This window comes from Ranitomeya variabilis, chromosome 4, assembly GCF_051348905.1.
Source record: "Ranitomeya variabilis isolate aRanVar5 chromosome 4, aRanVar5.hap1, whole genome shotgun sequence".
In the NCBI taxonomy this organism is placed as follows: Eukaryota; Metazoa; Chordata; class Amphibia; order Anura; family Dendrobatidae; genus Ranitomeya; species Ranitomeya variabilis.
The window spans coordinates 29,055,927-29,073,272 of NC_135235.1; the positions used below are offsets into that span (position 1 = coordinate 29,055,927).

The window sequence follows — 17,346 nt, forward strand, 5'->3', positions numbered from 1 at the left end:
GCAAATGGAAACAGATTTACCAAGCTTTTTAGTGCGTTTAGAGCATGCTGATATAACATGAGTAGAATCACCACAATAGAAACACAACCCATTTTTCCGTCTAAAATTCTGCCGCTCGCTTCGGGACAGAATTCTATCACACTGCATACTCTCTGGCGACTTCTCAGTGGACACCGCCAGATGGTGCACTGGTTTGCGCTCCCGCAGACGCCTATCGATCTGAATAGCCATTGTCATGGACTCCTTCAGACCCGCAGGCACAGGGAACCCCACCATAACATCCTTAATGGCATCAGAGAGACCCTCTCTGAAAGTCGCCGCCAGGGCGCACTCATTCCACTGAGTAAGCACAGACCATTTACGGAATCTTTGGCAGTAAATTTCCGCTTCATCTTGCCCCTGAGATAGGGACATCAAAGTTTTTTCTGCCTGAAGCTCCAAATGAGGTTCGTCATAAAGCAACCCCAAGGCCAGAAAAAACGCATCCACATTGAGCAACGCAGGATCCCCTGGTGTCAATGAAAAAGCCCAGTCTTGAGGGTCGCCCCGGAGCAAGGAAATCACAATCCTGACCTGCTGTGCAGGGTCTCCGGCAGAGCGAGATTTCAGGGACAAAAATAATTTGCAATTATTTCGAAAATTCTGAAACCCAGATCTATTCCCCGAGAAAAATTCCGGCAAAGGAATTCTCGGCTCAGATACAGGTGCATGACAAACAAAATCTTGCAAATTTTGTACCTTCGTGGCGAGATTATTCAAACCTGCAGTTACACTCTGAAGATCCATTACAAACAGGTGGACACAGAGCCATTCAAGGGTTAAGAGGAGGTAAGAAGCAGCTAGACAGCAATTAAGGGCTAGACAGCAAAACTCTGAAGGGAAAAAAAAAAAAAAAAAAATTTCCCTTAAACACTTCTCTATCTCCTGCTTCAGCCCAAACAATTAACACTTTGTTGGCCGGTCAAACTGTCATGATCTCAATGGCAAGAGAACATAGCATCAGCATATATAGGAACTAGCTCTTGGAAGATGGGAACTGAGCTGACCATGAACTAAACCTAACACACCACTAGCAGTGGCCGGGTAGCATGCCTACGTTGATTCTAGATGCCCAGCACCAGCCGGAGGACTAAATAATGCTAGCAGAGGAAAATAAGTCCTAGCTCACCTCTAGAGAAATACCCCGAAAGGAGACAGAGGCCCCCCACATGTATTGGCGGTGAATTAAGATGAAATAACAAAACGTAGTATGAAAATAGGTTTAGCAAATTTGAGGTCCACTTACTACATAGCAGAAGACAGAAAGAACACTTTCATGGTCAGCTAAAAACCCTATCAAAACACCATCCAGAAATTACTTTAAAACTCTGGCATTAACTCATAACACCAGAGTGGCAATTCCTGTTCACAAGAGCTTTCCAGACACAGTAACGAAACTACAGCTGTGAACTGGAACAAAAATGCAAAAACAAACATGGACAAGAGTCCAACTTATCTAGTAGTTGTCTAGGAGCAGGAACAAGCACAGAGAGGCTTCTGATAACATTGTTGACCGGCAAGCAACTAACAAAGCAGCAAGGTTATATAGCGACTCCCACATCTTGATGGGAACAGGTGAACAGAGAAGATGAAGACACCAGTTCAATTCCACCAGTAGCCACCGGGGGAGCCCAGAATCCAAATTCACAACAGGATGCCATGTCCCGTTTGGAGAGCCCCTGATGTGCCTAAACAGTGGAAACCCCCCAATTATAACTGAAACCCTAATCCAAACACACCCCTTACCCTAATCCCAACAGTAACCCTAACCACACCTCTAACCCAGACACACCCAACCCTATTCCCAACCGTAAATGTAATCCAAACCCTAACCCTATCTTTAGCCCCAACCCTAACCCTAGCCCTAACCCTAGCCCCAACCCTAGCCCCAACCCTAGCCCTATCACTAGCCCTATCACTAGCCCTATCACTAGCCCTATCACTAGCCCTATCACTAGCCCTATCACTAGCCCTAGCCCTAACCCTAATGGGAAAATGGAAATAAATACATTTTTTTTATTTTTTTATTTTTCCCTAACTAAGGGGGTGATGAAGGGGGGTTTGATTTACTTTTATAGCGAGTTTTTTAGCGGATTTTTATGATTGGCAGCCGTCACACACTGAAAGATGCTTTTTATTGCAAAAAATATTTTTTGTGTTACCACATTTTGAGAGCTATAATTTTTCCATATTTGAGTCCACAGAGTCATGTGAGATCTTGTTTTTTGCGGGACGAGTTGACGTTTTTATTGGTAACATTTTCGGACACGTGACATTTTTTGATCGCTTTTTATTCCGATTTTTGTGAGGCAGAGTGATCAAAAACCAGCTATTCATGAATTTCTTTTTGGGGAGGCGTTTATACCGTTCCGCGTTTGGTAAAATTGATAAAGCAGTTTTATTCGTCGGGTCAGTACGATTACAGCGATATCTCATTTATATAATTTTTTTTATGTTTTGGCGCTTTTATACGATAAAAACTATTTTATAGAAAAAATAATTATTTTGGTATCGCTTTATTCTCAGGAATATAACTTTTTAATTTTTTTGCTCATGATGCTATATAGCGGCTCATTTTTTGCGGGATAAAATGACGCTTTCAGCGGTACCATGGTTATTTATATCAGTCTTTTTGATCGCGTGTTATTCCACTTTTTGTTTGGCGGTATGATAATAAAGCGTTGTTTTTTGCCTCGTTTTTTTTTTTTTTTTCTTACGGTGTTTACTAAAGGGGTTAACTAGTGGGGCAGTTTTATAGGTTGGGTCGTTACGGACGCGGCGATACTAAATATGTGTACTTTTATTATTTTTTTTTTATTTAGCTAAAGAAATTTATTTATGGGAATAATAAATTTTTTTTTTTTCTTTATTTAGGATTTTTTTTTTTTTTTTTTTTTCACACACATGTGGAGAATTTTTTTTTTACTTTTTTACTTTGTCCCAGGGGGGGACATCACAGATCGGTGATCTGACAGTGTGCACAGCACTCTGTCAGATCTGCGATCTGCTGTGCAGGGCTGCAGGCTTACCAGCGCCTGCTCTGAGCAGGCACTCGGTAAGCCACCTCCCTCCCTGCAGGACCCGGATGCCGCGGCCATCTTGGATCCGGGACCTGCAGCGAGGAAGGAGGTAGGAGACCCTCGGAGCAACGCGATCACATCGCGTTGCTCCGGGGGTCTCAGGGAAGCCCGCAGGGAGCCCCCTCCCTGCGCGATTCTTCCCTATACCGCCGGCACACCGCGATCATGTTTGATCGCGGTGTGCCGGGGGTTAATGTGCCGGGGGCGGTCCGTGACCGCTCCTGGCACATAGTGCCGGATGTCACCTGTGATATGCAGCTGACACCCGGCCGCGATTGGCCGCGCTCCCCCCGTGAGCGCGGCCGATCGCGTATGACGTACTATCCCATCGGTGGTCATACGGGCCCACCCCAACTCGACGGGATAGTACGTCTAATGTCAGAAAGGGGTTAATGCAGCAGCCAGGGTCGTCCATCTGGCTAATCGTTTCTTGGACTTGTCCGCTCTTCGCCAGTCATTACACTGGCTGCCCATTCATTACAGGGCCCAATTCAAAGCACTTGTTCTCGCCCACAAAGCTCTCCACAGTGCGGCACCCCCTTACATCTCTTCCCTCATTTCTGTCTATCGGCCTAACCGACCGCTGCGCTCTGCAAATGACTTTCGACTAACCTCTGCACTAATTCGTACCTCCCACTCCCGACTCCAAGACTTCTCCCATGCTGCGCCAATCCTCTGGAATGCTCTACCCCAAGATATTAGGACCAGCCACAATTTGCATAGTTTTAGGCGCTTGCTCAAAACACATTTGTTCAGAGCGGCCTACCACGTTCACTAATCAAACTCATTTTAAATTTGTGTGCGTGTGTAGCCCATTCACTATCCACATCTATCTCCCACCCCCTGAAGATGGCTGGACCATCATTGTAAATACATCATTGTAAATACACACCTGTACTTTGTATCTGCCCCACCTCATTGTAGATTGTAAGCTCTCACGAGCAGGGTCATCTTATTTGGCTTTAATTATTGTATTGTTAATGTTGTTACTTACGACTGTTAAACTGTAAAGCGCTGCGGAATATGTTAGCGCTATATAAATAAATATTATTATTATTATTATTTTTGTTGCAGGAGACGAGGGATTCGAGGATTAAGCGTTCAGTAAGTATAGTTTAATTAAGATTAAGAAAGGACTTTATTCTGGCTGTGTCTTTATTTACAATACAACTATAGGATTAGTAATGGATAGGTGTCTTATATACGCCTCTCCATTACTAAGCTGTGGGTTTGATGTCACCTGACAATAGAAAGGTGACATCAACCCCACAAATATGAAACCAACTTGCCACCGCTACAGGGCAAGTGGGAAGAGCCGGGCAAAGTGCCAGAAAAGACGCATCTAATAGATGCGCCATTTCTGGGGCGGCTGAGACCTGATGGTTTTTAGCCTGGGGGGGGCAATATCCATGGCCCCTTCCTAGGCTATTAATATCCTGGAGCTGTTTGCATAACCTTTGCTGGTTATTATAGGGGGACCTCACGTAATTTTTTTTTGTTTGGGGTCCCCCATTTAAATAGCCAGTAAAGGCTAAGTATACAGTTGTGTGTGTCAGCGTGTGAGCGTCGGTGTGCGCACACTCCCCCCATAGACCAGAACACTGCTCTCCTGAAAAACTCTTCTCCCCCCACCATATATCTCTCTCTGTGACCCCCCCCATAGACCAGCACACTGCCATATGGATCACGCATAATGCTGCCATATCTATTTATCACATAATACTCCCATAAGGACCACACATTATACCGCTATATATATTTATTACATAACACTGCCATATAGACCTCACATTATACCGCCATATATATTTATTACATAATACTGCCATATAGATAACACATGATGCCGCCATATATATTTTTTTACATAGTACTGTCATATAGACTACACTTGATGCGGACAGGTATTATGTGTGATCTGTATTATGGCATTATGTGTGATCTATATGACGGTATTATATGTGATCTTTATGGTGGTATTATGTTTGATCAGTATGGTGGAATAATATAAAAAATATATGACTATTATATGATAACTATATTGTGGGATTATGTGTGATCTATGTGGCATTATTATGTGACAATTATATGGTGGTTTTATGTGTGATCTACATGGTATTGTGTGTGATCTATATAACGGTATTATGTGTGATCTATATGGCAGTATTATGTCAGAAGTATATGGCGGTATTACATGAGAACACTATGGCAGTATGTGTGATCTATATGATGGTATTATATGAGAACTATATGGTGCCATTATGTGTGATCTATATGGTGGTATTATGTGAGAACTATATGATGTTTATAGCCTAGGAAAGGGTTAATACCCATGGATCTTCCCAGGCTATGAATATCAGCCCGCAGCTGTATATTTAGCCTTTACTGGCTATTAAAATAGGGGGAACCCCCAAAAAACAACGTGGGGTCCCCCTATAATTAATAACCAGAAAAGGCTATGCAGACAGCTGCAGGCTGATGTTAATAGCCTAAGAAGGGGCCATGGATATTGCCCCCCCCTTCCCCGGCTACAAACACCAGTTCAAAGCCATCCCTGAAATGGCGCATCTCTAAGATGCGCCAATTCTGGCACTTAGCCTCTCTCTTCCCACTACCCTGTAGAGGTGTCATGTGGGTAATATTTGTGGGGTTAATGTCACCTTTGTATTGTAAGGTGACATCAAGCCGGCTTAGTAATGGAGAGGCATCAATAAGACACCTATCCATTAGTAATCCTATAGTTGTTAAGGGGTTAAATAAACACACAGCCAGAATAAAGTATTTTAATGAAATAAAACACTACACACTTTCTCATCTTTATTAGTCAGCTAATCCATGCAACGCCCTCAATCTCCTGGAAAAAAAACCAAAAAACAGCAGTATACTCCCTGTTCCCGCACACACACATACACGCAGAGACACGGACACCCGCACATATTCACAGCTCACACAGTCTCCGCCCACACTCTCCCTCCTCCCGATCTGCAGCATTTATCGCACGCAACTCCACAGCAAAACCGCAGATTTTTACACCTGCAGTTTTGCTGCGGATTTGCCTAACTCAATGGTAGTCAATGGGTGCAGAAACGCTGCAGATCTGCACAATGAATTGACGTGCTGCAGAAAATAAAACCCTGCAAATCCGCATGTATTTTTCCGCAGCATGTGCGCAACAATTCTCAATTTCCCATTGACTAACATTGGTTGTGCACTACACTGCAGATTTTATGCAATTCCGCGCATCCAAAAACGCTGCGGAAACGCATCAAAATCATCCAAGTGTCTCACCCCTGCTGTTCCATATGTATCTCTCTCCCCATCATGCTCCTTGTGTCTCACCCCTGCTGTTCCATATGTATCTCTATCCCCATCACGCTCCATGTGTCTCACTCATACTACATGTCTCTCTCCCCATCACGCTCCATGTGTCTCGCTCATACTACATGTCTCTCTCCCCATCACGCTCCATGTGTCTCGCTCATACTACATGTCTCTCTCCCCATCACGCTCCATGTGTCTCACTCATACTACATGTCTCTCTCCCCATCATGCTCCATGTGTCTCACCCCTGCTGTTCCATATGTATCTCTATCCCCATCACGCTCCATGTGTCTCACTCATACTACATGTCTCTCTCCCCATCACGCTCCATGTGTCTCGCTCATACTACATGTCTCTCTCCCCATCATGCTCCATGTGTCTCACCCCTGCTGTTCCATATGTATCTCTATCCCCATCACGCTCCATGTGTCTCACTCATACTACATGTCTCTCTCCCCATCACGCTCCATGTGTCTCACTCATACTACATGTCTCTCTCCCCATCATGCTCCATGTGTCTCACCCCTGCTATTTCATGTGTATCTCTCTCCCCATCACGCTCCATGTGTCTCTCATCATACTACATGTCTCTCTCCTCATCACGCTCCATGTGTCTCACCCCTGCTGTTCCATGTGTATCTCTCTCCCCATCACGCTCCGTGTCTCACCCCTGCTATTTCATGTGTATCTCTCTCACCATCACGCTCCATGTGTCTCTCATCATACTACATGTCTCTCTCTCCTCATCACGCTCCATGTGTCTCACCCCTGCTGTTCCATGTGTATCTCTCTCCCCATCACGCTCCATGTGTCTCACCCCTACTGTTCCATGTGTATCTCTCTCCCCATCACGCTCCATGTGTCTCACCCCTATTATTCCATGTGTATCTCTCTCCCCATCACGCTCCATGTCTCACCCCTGCTGTTCCATGTGTATCTCTCTCCCCATCACGCTCCAAGTGTCTAACTCATCATTCTACATGTCTCTCTCTCCCATCAGTCTCTCTCAGCCATACCAATGTATCTCTCCCCAATGCCTGGCCATTCACTGCAGACCTGGATCTCCTTCTTATCTTACTGATGGATGAGTCACAGACAGCTCCTCTCAGATAATGCTGCTCCATACACACCACATGTCTTCACTCTTCCTCAGATCCACCATGCTGCTGAGCCCACTCTCTTCTGCTCTTCTGTAAACTCTGTAGCTGTGTATCTGATGCAGTAACTGCTGGTGATAGCAGATCACAGGCAGTCACACACAAAATAGCTCTGCCCTGTGATGCTACTCTTCATTCTGCCCCAGGGATACTAGACCACCCAAAAGGGGAGGGAAATGGTGATGTCAGCAGTTACTGCCCCAATTTTCCAGCTAAGAGTAAAGCTGGTAAGTCTTACTATAGCTGCTTGAGGTCTAAAACGGAAAATGCTCCCCCTAGTGGTAAATATATATATTTGTAAGAAAATATATAATATTTTTCATATAGAAATGTTTGAAAACATTGCATTAATACATTTTAATTACTATTTGAAGCTTAATTTCACAATTAATTTCAAAAAACAAACTACAAGAATACTGGTGGCATCTTCCCTTTAAGGGACCTTCTACACTGAGGAACAAAATTCAACCTAGGTGTCCCCTGACAAAGCAGGAGCTAGACCTATACACGGTCATAGGAGCCACTGATGCCGACACTTTCGTGTTTCGCTCAGTTGTCAAAATTGATTGTTCGTGGGCCGTGGCTGATATGATGGGAATGCTCTTTTGACTTTGGTTCCCAGATTTTCCAGTAAAACTAAATTTTCACATGTCAATTAATCTGATATTAATTGAAGTGAACTGACTGTAATGGCATAAAACTAATTAAACTTGAACCTCAGGTGTCAATCAGATGTTCTGTTTTGAAAAAATTGATAATTTTGATGTGTAACTAGTTGGATGAGAAACGGGCAAGTCTGATAAAGATGTATTGATGAGACTTGCCTGTTTCTGATCCAAATAGTTACAGATCAAAACTTTTTAAAAATATATATATATAATATTTATAAATATTTTACCTAAAAATCGCTGAAATCTGAGGTGGTATAAAAAAAAATGCTAACTGGTGCTTCCACCACTTAATCTCTAGAATACTTTGCTGACTGGTGCTTTGGAATGTCTGAAAAACGCATCCAAGAGCGAGCAGAAAATCTACAATCAAGCCATCATGCTCTACGCCTTCACACTGGCCAAACTTCCAGAATATAGCCAACCCTTGCTTCAGAGTCTGATGAGCAAGGCCAAAGTTGGAGGTAGCACTGCTCAAGCATTGTAGAAATGTCTTGTTACACTTATCCATCCTGTACTTCAACTTTTGTAATCTTTGCCTTATTTGTAAATGCAGCCGACACAATTTACTGGGAACGTAAAGATGCTCGCGCGAGAAAAGCTGTTCCGTCCTTCTTGCCTCCGAATCACTCGGTAGACATAGAGATTACCTCGTACATTTTGCTAAGCATGGCAGCGGACCCCGTTGTTACTCATGAAAGCCTTACAAAGATGGCCAAGGTCTCCATGGGGCTTGCTCGCCAGCAAAACTCACGCGGTGGATTTGACTCTACCTGGGTAACTATGAGAGTTATGACTCCTCCAAGTTCTCAGAATCGCACTGACTTAATATTAACCACTTTGTTCTGTTTTGTAGGACACGGTTGTGGCCACTGAGGCTCTGGCTGCCTTTACTAAGCTACTATACACCCCCAATTCTCAGCAAACTGTAGTAGTCCGAAAGGACAACGGTGACGTGTCCACATTTGATCTGAATAAAGACAACGGACTAGTGGTCCGCAGAGAGGCCCTGCCAGAATCTAATGGAGACTATGTCATTGATGTCAGTGGGAATGGCTGGAGCATGATACAGGTGACTGGTCTTAGCTTTGGTGAAACTGTTTAGTATCTGAGGCAGGGGTGCAACAAGGTGTACAAGACTGGGTATGATGAATCTCCTGAAGACACCAGCACCCAAATTACATCCTTGCCAACAGTCCTGACTTTGCATAAATCATGTCCTTTAGTGGTTTGTCCCAGCAAACCTCACCAAACGTTGACTTTTGGGGCTTTTTAAGGTGGCACTGGGAGGTACAGTACAAGGAGGCTGCTACAGATCTTGCCTTAGTGCATAAGAGACCCAGGATATGCCTCCTCTCCAAATGTGACCTGGCTAGGCTTTCCCCCACTACCCATATTCTCCTATATCCCTTTACCAGAAGTGCACACGGGTAGTTGAGTTTTGCTGCAAGGCCACCTCAAGTGTTGCCACAGGTTTACACAGTCAACATAGAAATCAATAGCTAGTCCGCATAATGCATGGACTTGAATCCTCTTTGTAGTCTTTCCACTTTGGAATATGGAGCAGCAGCCACAACATCCCAACCCAACCTCCTCTTACACCATCACTTTTATTGGAAAACATGATTAAGGGAAACCCTAAAATTGCTTTGTATAAACTTAAAACCCCTAGACTTTCTTGCCAATTATTTATTTATTTTCTTGCAGACTAGAGTTGGTTATAACATCCCTGTGCCCAAAGAAAACTCTGCTTTCTCACTGTCCATATTGGCCTCTTCAGATAATTGTGTCAATGGAGAGGCTTACAGCTATAATCTCAACTTCAAGCTCAGGTACAGTGCTACACTAATGGCTTTGGAGCTAAAAATTCATATGGATATGCTGGGTCCTAAATCATAATTATCAAACATTAATGGATTTGTTGCATTGTGCCATATTTGCATTATTCCACATATTTCTGGAAGCTTAAAGTGTAACTTAATCAATAACAGATATATCATCTATGTAACATCTGCCGTCATACAGAATTTAACCCTGTGTGAACCCACTCATGCAAATTGCAAGTAATGGGGGCAAATATCACACAGCTCCTGAGATCAAGAGGTTTAGAATTTAATTTTTGATTTTCAGTTATAATGGAGTGCACAATGAATCCAACATGGCAATTGTCAAGGCAAGACTGTTATCTGGCTTCAGCGCTGACTACTCATCTCTTAACAAGGTTGGTGTTTTGTTTTTCACTTAATTGTAGTTTAAAAAAAAAAATGTAATGGTCTTTAAAAACATATACCGTATTTTCTGGTTTATAAGACTGGGGGTATAAGATGACCCCCAACTTTTCCATATAAATAATGGAGTTTGGGATATATTCGCCGTATAAGACGGGGTCATCTTATACGCCCAGTCGTCTTATACGGTGTATGCGGTCCGGATGGTTCCCAGGGTCTGGAGGAGAGGAGACTCTCCTTCAGGCCCTGTACACGCCGTACCCGGCGTATAAGACGACCCCCGACTTTTGAGACTATTTTCAGGGGTTAAAGTCATCTTATACGCCAGAAAATACAGTATATTGTACTACGCCAAAATGACTGAATACCTTAATTTTCTGGCTCTATGGCAGTAAGCTTTGCAGTGTCATTAGTGCAAGGATGCAAAACTTTTTTTTTTTTTTTTTTCTTTAAAGCCCACCAACAAAAAAACAACTTTTTTATTTTTTTTGCACGTTTCCATCTAGAACTTTTCTTAAAATATTTAACAAAGGAGTATATGAACAACAGGCATTCACCTTCTTAAAGTTAAGGGTCCTCTGCTCATCTGTATGCAATGGGAATTGAGATGACCACATGGAAGCACGGCTAGTTTTTTTTTTTATGGTTCCTATAGAAGACATGAGCACTTAGTAACTCCCATTAACTACAACTGAGACTACACATGCAGTCTCCTCTCCCCTTCTCCTGCTGAAAAGTGGTCCCCCCAACAATATAGGGGGTCCAAGTTGCCCACTTCACTGCTCAGAAAAGCAGAAGCCTAGTGCAGTATATTGTAATGAGTGGATATGCCTGAGGTTAACCAAAGCTTATCATCCCTGTGACTACTCACTGTATATAAACTGTCACTTTCTTACAGTTGGTGGAAGATAAAACTATTTCTAAATTTGAACTGAGCCCTAAAGGAGTAGTCATCATGTACTTGGATACTGTAAGTGAGCCAAATGTTCTTCTCTTGTCCTAAGCCTATTCTAGGAATATATTTTTTAATGCTAATCAATAGTCGTTGGTGGTTCTTAACCGATCCCCATTTTTCTCTTAGGTTCAAAAGGATCGGCCTGTTGAATTCAACTTGAACGTCTTGATGGGCCAGCGTGTCCTGAACGTGAAGAGCCGCTCTGCCACTGTGTATAGATATTACGAAGAAGGTAACTTTTTTTTTTTTTAGTACATTTTAAGACTTTATACAGATGTAGCAGAGGTAAATTGGCCGATTATATCAGGCCGTAAACACTTGACGTTTCACTGAGAATATTTACAATAGACATTACTGTAGTTGCCCAACACTTGAGGTTTATAACTGCTGTGGTCATAAACTTGGTTGTGTGGTTGTAAACTCTACCATCAAGTTCATAATTTGTTTTTTTCTTTCAGCGGAGAATGGATATGCATCTTATGAGTTAAGTTGTACGGAGCCTAAGAAAGGTAAGGAGAAATTCTGACCTAATGGGTCAATCTTCATAAATCAATTTGCTATGCCCCGACAACGATCTGATCGTTGGTGATCGACCTCTCCTCCTTGAACCCATGCTGAATGGCTGTGTTTAAGAAGAATACGGATGCATTATTCTGAGGGGCCAGTGGCCTGGATGGACAACCTTGGGGATTCTGTTAGTCTTGGTTTTGTACTTGCATTTGAGGTTGAAATAGACTAGTTTCACATGCATATAATGGCTTGTGGTCTAGGGATGTCTTATTTGGAAAAACGTTTAAATATTGATTTATAATCCAGTTGTTTAAAATTTTAGTCATTGAGAAACTCTAATAGGCTCATGTTTTGGTTGATCCCTCACGTAGAGAAAAAAATTCAGTTTTTAGTCAAAGTATGACAAAATTTCTGGAACATTCTAGTAGAAGGATCTCTAATCTTAAGGATTCAGCTTTTTAGTACCAGGAAACCCTTTTTCTTTACAAAAGCATGGCTTCTTGAAGGGAGGTATGATGGAAGAATCCTCACTTGCAATGTGCTGGGTCACGGTGACCTCCATAGTAACAGAAGTCTTTGGTTGCAGGCTTCAGCATCATGATGGTTTAATTTAACTCTTATTGGCCGTGAGTTTAAAGCAAAATACTTCTGCCACTAAAATCTAATGATAAAAAAAATCGGTAAAAAAAAAAAATGGGTCATTCATTTTGGATCATATTAAGAAGTCCTGGTGTGTAAAATAAGAGCAACAGCTTCAGAATCGTCTCTTCATGAGGATCCAATAAACCCCGTCTAATGCCTCTGCTGCATGTGGTGGTTAAACTATTACTATTTTATTTTCTAGATTAAGAAGACTACAAAATGCTTGGAAGAAAGACGCAGTGTTGGCTTAATTTCTACAATCTCTCAACTTTTCTGGGGGCAGGAGAGGGTGGGAAACATCATCAAAACGGAAGATGCTAAAATGTATGTCGTGAAACTGTATTAAACGTTTCATTTTCTAAATCTGCATGTTTAATCGCCTTTTGTGAGTTAATAAAACAAAACTTCTAACGAGAACCATACTACGTTTAGTTTTCCTTGAGTTGTCTATGTATTACATGGTAAATGACCACTAGTCTCCGGCCTGTGACTCTCGAGCTTGTACAAAACTACAACAGCTAGGTGAAATATTGTGCAGTCATTGCTGTGGCTGCACATGAGCAAATTGCGTGTTCTGCTCAATTGCCTCATTTAAGTCAACACCTAACTAAAATTTTTCAGGCTGCGTTCCCATGATCTTGTGGTGAATTTTTCACTCTGCTTCTCTACTAAATGAGTGCAGAACATCAAAAGCTCATGGGGAAACCAGCTTCCACCACCCCTCCATTTTTCTTAAGGTATGTGTCCACGTTCAGGATTGCATCAGGATTTTACGCAGGTAAAATCCGCACCTGAGGTCACTGGCAGGTCACCTGCGTTGTTTATGCGTTGTTTAAGCATTGTAAGGATATGCTGCGTTCTGAAAAGACGTTTCTGCGGATCTGCCGCATGCGTCTTTTAATTCATAGTGGAGACGAGATTTCATGAAATCCCCTCCACTATGCTGTAACATCTGCACGCTGCGTGTTTGACGCTGCGGCTCTACTCAGCGTTTCCTGAACCTGGAAACATACCCTTAAACAGCCTGAATTCTGGCCTTGGTGTCTACTTATCCTGAGCACCTGATGGGAGATCTGATATAGGTGTTGCTCTTGCCAATTGAACTGATTGCATAGCCTCGTGATTAGATATTAGTCTCTAGAAGTAGGGTGTGAGAAACGCAAGGTTGCATTAAGTTTTAAACTGTCTGTCCAGTCTTACTAGTGAGGGGTCCTCCTCCAATTTTGGAGAATGTCAATCGGTTATCTGTAGTGTTCAGCGATACCTTCCGATATTTGGAAATATCGATATCAGATTGGATCGGGCGATACCCGATACCAATGCAAGTCAATGGGACACAAATATCGGAATTAAAATAAGCCCTTTCTGTCCTTGATATCCTGTTCCGGAGGGGGGAAGAGTGTGGGCGGTGCGTGGGCGGAGACTGCGTGACTGTGTGGGACCGTGGGGGGTCTGTATGGGCCTCTCGGGGGTCTGTGCGGCCTGCCGGGGGTCTGTACGGGCCTCTTGGGGGTCTGTGCGGCCTGCCAGGGGTCTGTACGGGCCTGCCAGGGGTCTGTGAGGGTGTGCAGGCATTGTCCAATGGGACTACAAGTCCAATCAGGCTATGCCTGCTACAATGGCAGTGATTGACACATTAGCCAATGAGGGGGCAGTAGTAGTCCCATCATCCGGCTAATGTGTTGAATGTTAAAAAATTCATACATACATACAATACATTCATACATTACATACAATACAGACATACAGTACATATAACAGAGATTACATACTCACCATCACTTGACATTTTGATCCCCGAAGCCAGTGTCATCTGTAAAAAAGATTAAAATAACAAACAACCAATATACTCCCTGATCCGCAGAAATCCACGAGTGTCCCACGACGATCTCCCGTGGAGAACGGCAGCATCAGCTGATGCGACCGCTCTCAAGGGGCTCCAGGAACACAATGATGGGAGGAAGGTATCCTTCCGCACTGTATTCCTCCGCCGCTGTTAAAAACAGTCCCTAGTCTCACTTTTGGCATTGCTGTGTGAGAAATTTTCCCCACGCAGCAATTGCCATAAAGTGAGACTTTGAACTCTAGTAACCTCTCAGTGATGCACTGCAGGAGCCATTGTCTCCTGTCAGTGTGTCACTGAAGGTCCTATAAAGCAGTGACATCACCCGATGTAACTGTTCTATGGGGGAGATCGTCGTGGGACACTGGTTATTAATTGGACTACGGAGTACAGGTAGTATACGGTTTATTATTTTACGTTTTTTGCAGGCGCTGAAGTATGGTAAGTATGGTTAAATGAAGAATATTGAAATACTTTTTTCCTAATGTGTGTTTTATTAACCCTTTACTAGTATTGGATTAATAATGGATAGGCGTCTTATTGATGCTTCTCCGTTATTAACCTGGCTTAATGTCACCTTACAATAGCAAGGTGACATTAACCCCTTATTACCCCATATCCCACCGCTACACGGGAGTGGGAAGGGAGGGGCTAAGTGCCGGAATTGGTGCATCTTACAGATGAGCCATTTCTGGGGCGGCTGCGGACTTGTATTTGTAGCTGGGGGGGCCAATGTCCATGGCCCCTCTCTAGGCTATGAATATCAGCCCGCAGCTGTCTGCATAGCCTTTCTGGTTGTAAAATATAGGGGGACCCCACATCATTTTTTTTGGGGGGGTCCCCCTATTTTAATAGCCAGTAAAGGCTACGCAGACAGCTGCGGGCTGATATTCATAGCAGGCTACAAATATTGGCCTCCGGCCATCGGCTTTTTTTTCAATTTTTTTTTAAATTAAACGCTCATTAAGGCCTCTTTCATACTTGCGTCGTTACGGGTCCGTCGCTATGCGTCGGGCCGACGTACCGACGCACGTTGTGAAATTTGTGCACGACGTGGGCAGCGGATGCAGTTTTTCAACGCATCCGCTGCCCATTCTAAAGTCCGGGGAGGAGGAGGCGGAGTTTCAGCCGCACATGCATGGTATAAAATGGCGGACGCGGTGGACAAAAAACGTTCACTTCAACGTTTTTCGTGCCGACGGTCCGCCAAAACACGACGGATCCGTTGCACGACGGACGCGACGTGTGGCCATCCATCGCTGATACAAGTCTATGGCTAAAAAACGCATCCTGCGGGCACATTTGCCGGATCCGTTTTTTTCTCATAGAGTTGTATTAGCGCCGGATTGCGCCTGATGGCCACACGTTTCATCCGTTTTTGTATGTATGTATGTAGTAGTTTTTTTTCTACATTCAACGCATTAGCCGGATGATGGGTGTTATGATCCTTAGTGGCTGAGGATCACAGAATGAACTAGCTAAGTTACTGAACATAGAACGAGCTCTAGGGAGGTGGTAACTGAACTGACCGCAAACCTGATCCTAACCAAACACACTGAAGGTAGCCGGTGAACGTGCCTAAATTCCTGGACGTCTCGACGCAGCCTGAGAAACTTGCTACCCCTATAGAGAAAGTAAGAGCTCACTTGCCTCAGAGAAATGACCCCAAAGATATAGGAAGCCCCCAACAAATAATAACGGTGAGGTAAGGGGAAAATACAAAAAGTAGAAATGAAAACTGTCATGGTTCCCAATGGCAGGGACTCAGGCAAAAACGGACTAGCTCTAGGAATGATGGAATCTCAGATGACCGCGACGCTGAACTTAACACGCAACTAATAGTAGCCAGGGGGTGTGCCTACGATTATCCCTAGACACCTCGCACCAGCCGGAGATCTAGTTATCCCCTAGTAGAGGAATACACAGACCTGGCTTGCCTCCAGGGAAACCCCAAAAGTGATAGTAGCCCCCCACATATAATAACGGTTAGGTAAGAGGAAAATACGTACGCAGTATGAATATAGATTCAGCAAAGAGAGGCCCTCTGCCTAGATAGCAGAAAATACAAAAGAGGACTTCGCGGTCACCTCAAAACCCTAAACAGCCATCCTGAAATTACTTTAACTCCGTTATCAACTCATGACACCGGAGTAGTAATTTCAGATCACTAGAGCTTCCAGCAGCAAGAGAAATATAAATGCATGCTGGACAAACAAACACAAAAAATGCCAAAGATCCAACTTAGCTGAGTTGCAGACTTGGAGCAGGTAGCAAGCAACAGAGGTGCTCTGGTAACATTGATTGCTGGCACTAGAATGACTGAGAAGCCAGAAACTCCCAGTTTCCTGATGGGAACAGGTGCAAGACAAAAGTCAGCCAGTACCACCAGTAACCACCAGAGGGAGCCCAAAAACAGAATTCACAACAGTACCCCCCCCCTTAAGGAGGGGGCACCGAACCCTCATGAGAACCACCAGGGCGATCTGGATGCGCCCTATGAAAGGCGCGAACCAAATCAGAGGTATGAACATCGGAGGCAGTCACCCAAGAATTATCCTCCTGACCGTATCCCTTCCATTTAACCAAATATTGAAGTCTCCGTCGGGAAACGCGAGAGTCCAAAATCTTCTCCACAACATACTCCAATTCACCCTCCACCAGCACAGGAGCAGGAGGCTCAACAGAAGGAACAACCGGTACCTCGTACCTCCGCAACAACGACTGATGGAAGACATTATGAATGGTGAAAGATGCTGGTAGGTCCAAATGAAAAGATACAGGAATAAGAATCTCCAAAATCTTATAAGGACCTATGAACCGAGGTTTAAACTTAGGAGAAGAGACCTTCATAGGGACAAAACGAGAAGATAACCACACCAAGTCCCCAACGCGGAGATGATGAC

The 17,346-nt window shown here is 43.7% G+C and overlaps 1 protein-coding gene across 2 annotated transcripts in view; it reads left to right on the forward strand.

The window, feature by feature from the left end:
• LOC143769575 (alpha-2-macroglobulin-like) overlaps positions 1-13,021 on the forward strand; it is a 59,527-nt gene extending 46,506 nt beyond the window's left edge. For both annotated transcript variants that reach the window (XM_077258259.1, XM_077258258.1), the window contains exons 11-20: positions 4,194-4,223; positions 8,567-8,729; positions 8,822-9,042; positions 9,122-9,337; positions 9,973-10,097; positions 10,396-10,486; positions 11,392-11,463; positions 11,575-11,680; positions 11,907-11,957; positions 12,803-13,021. In XM_077258259.1, the coding sequence (XP_077114374.1) occupies positions 4,194-4,223; positions 8,567-8,729; positions 8,822-9,042; positions 9,122-9,337; positions 9,973-10,097; positions 10,396-10,486; positions 11,392-11,463; positions 11,575-11,680; positions 11,907-11,957; positions 12,803-12,807 (1,080 nt within the window). In that variant the 3' untranslated portion in view covers positions 12,808-13,021. The remainder of the gene's footprint in view (positions 1-4,193; positions 4,224-8,566; positions 8,730-8,821; positions 9,043-9,121; positions 9,338-9,972; positions 10,098-10,395; positions 10,487-11,391; positions 11,464-11,574; positions 11,681-11,906; positions 11,958-12,802) is intronic.
• The last annotated feature ends 4,325 nt before the right edge of the window (positions 13,022-17,346 follow it).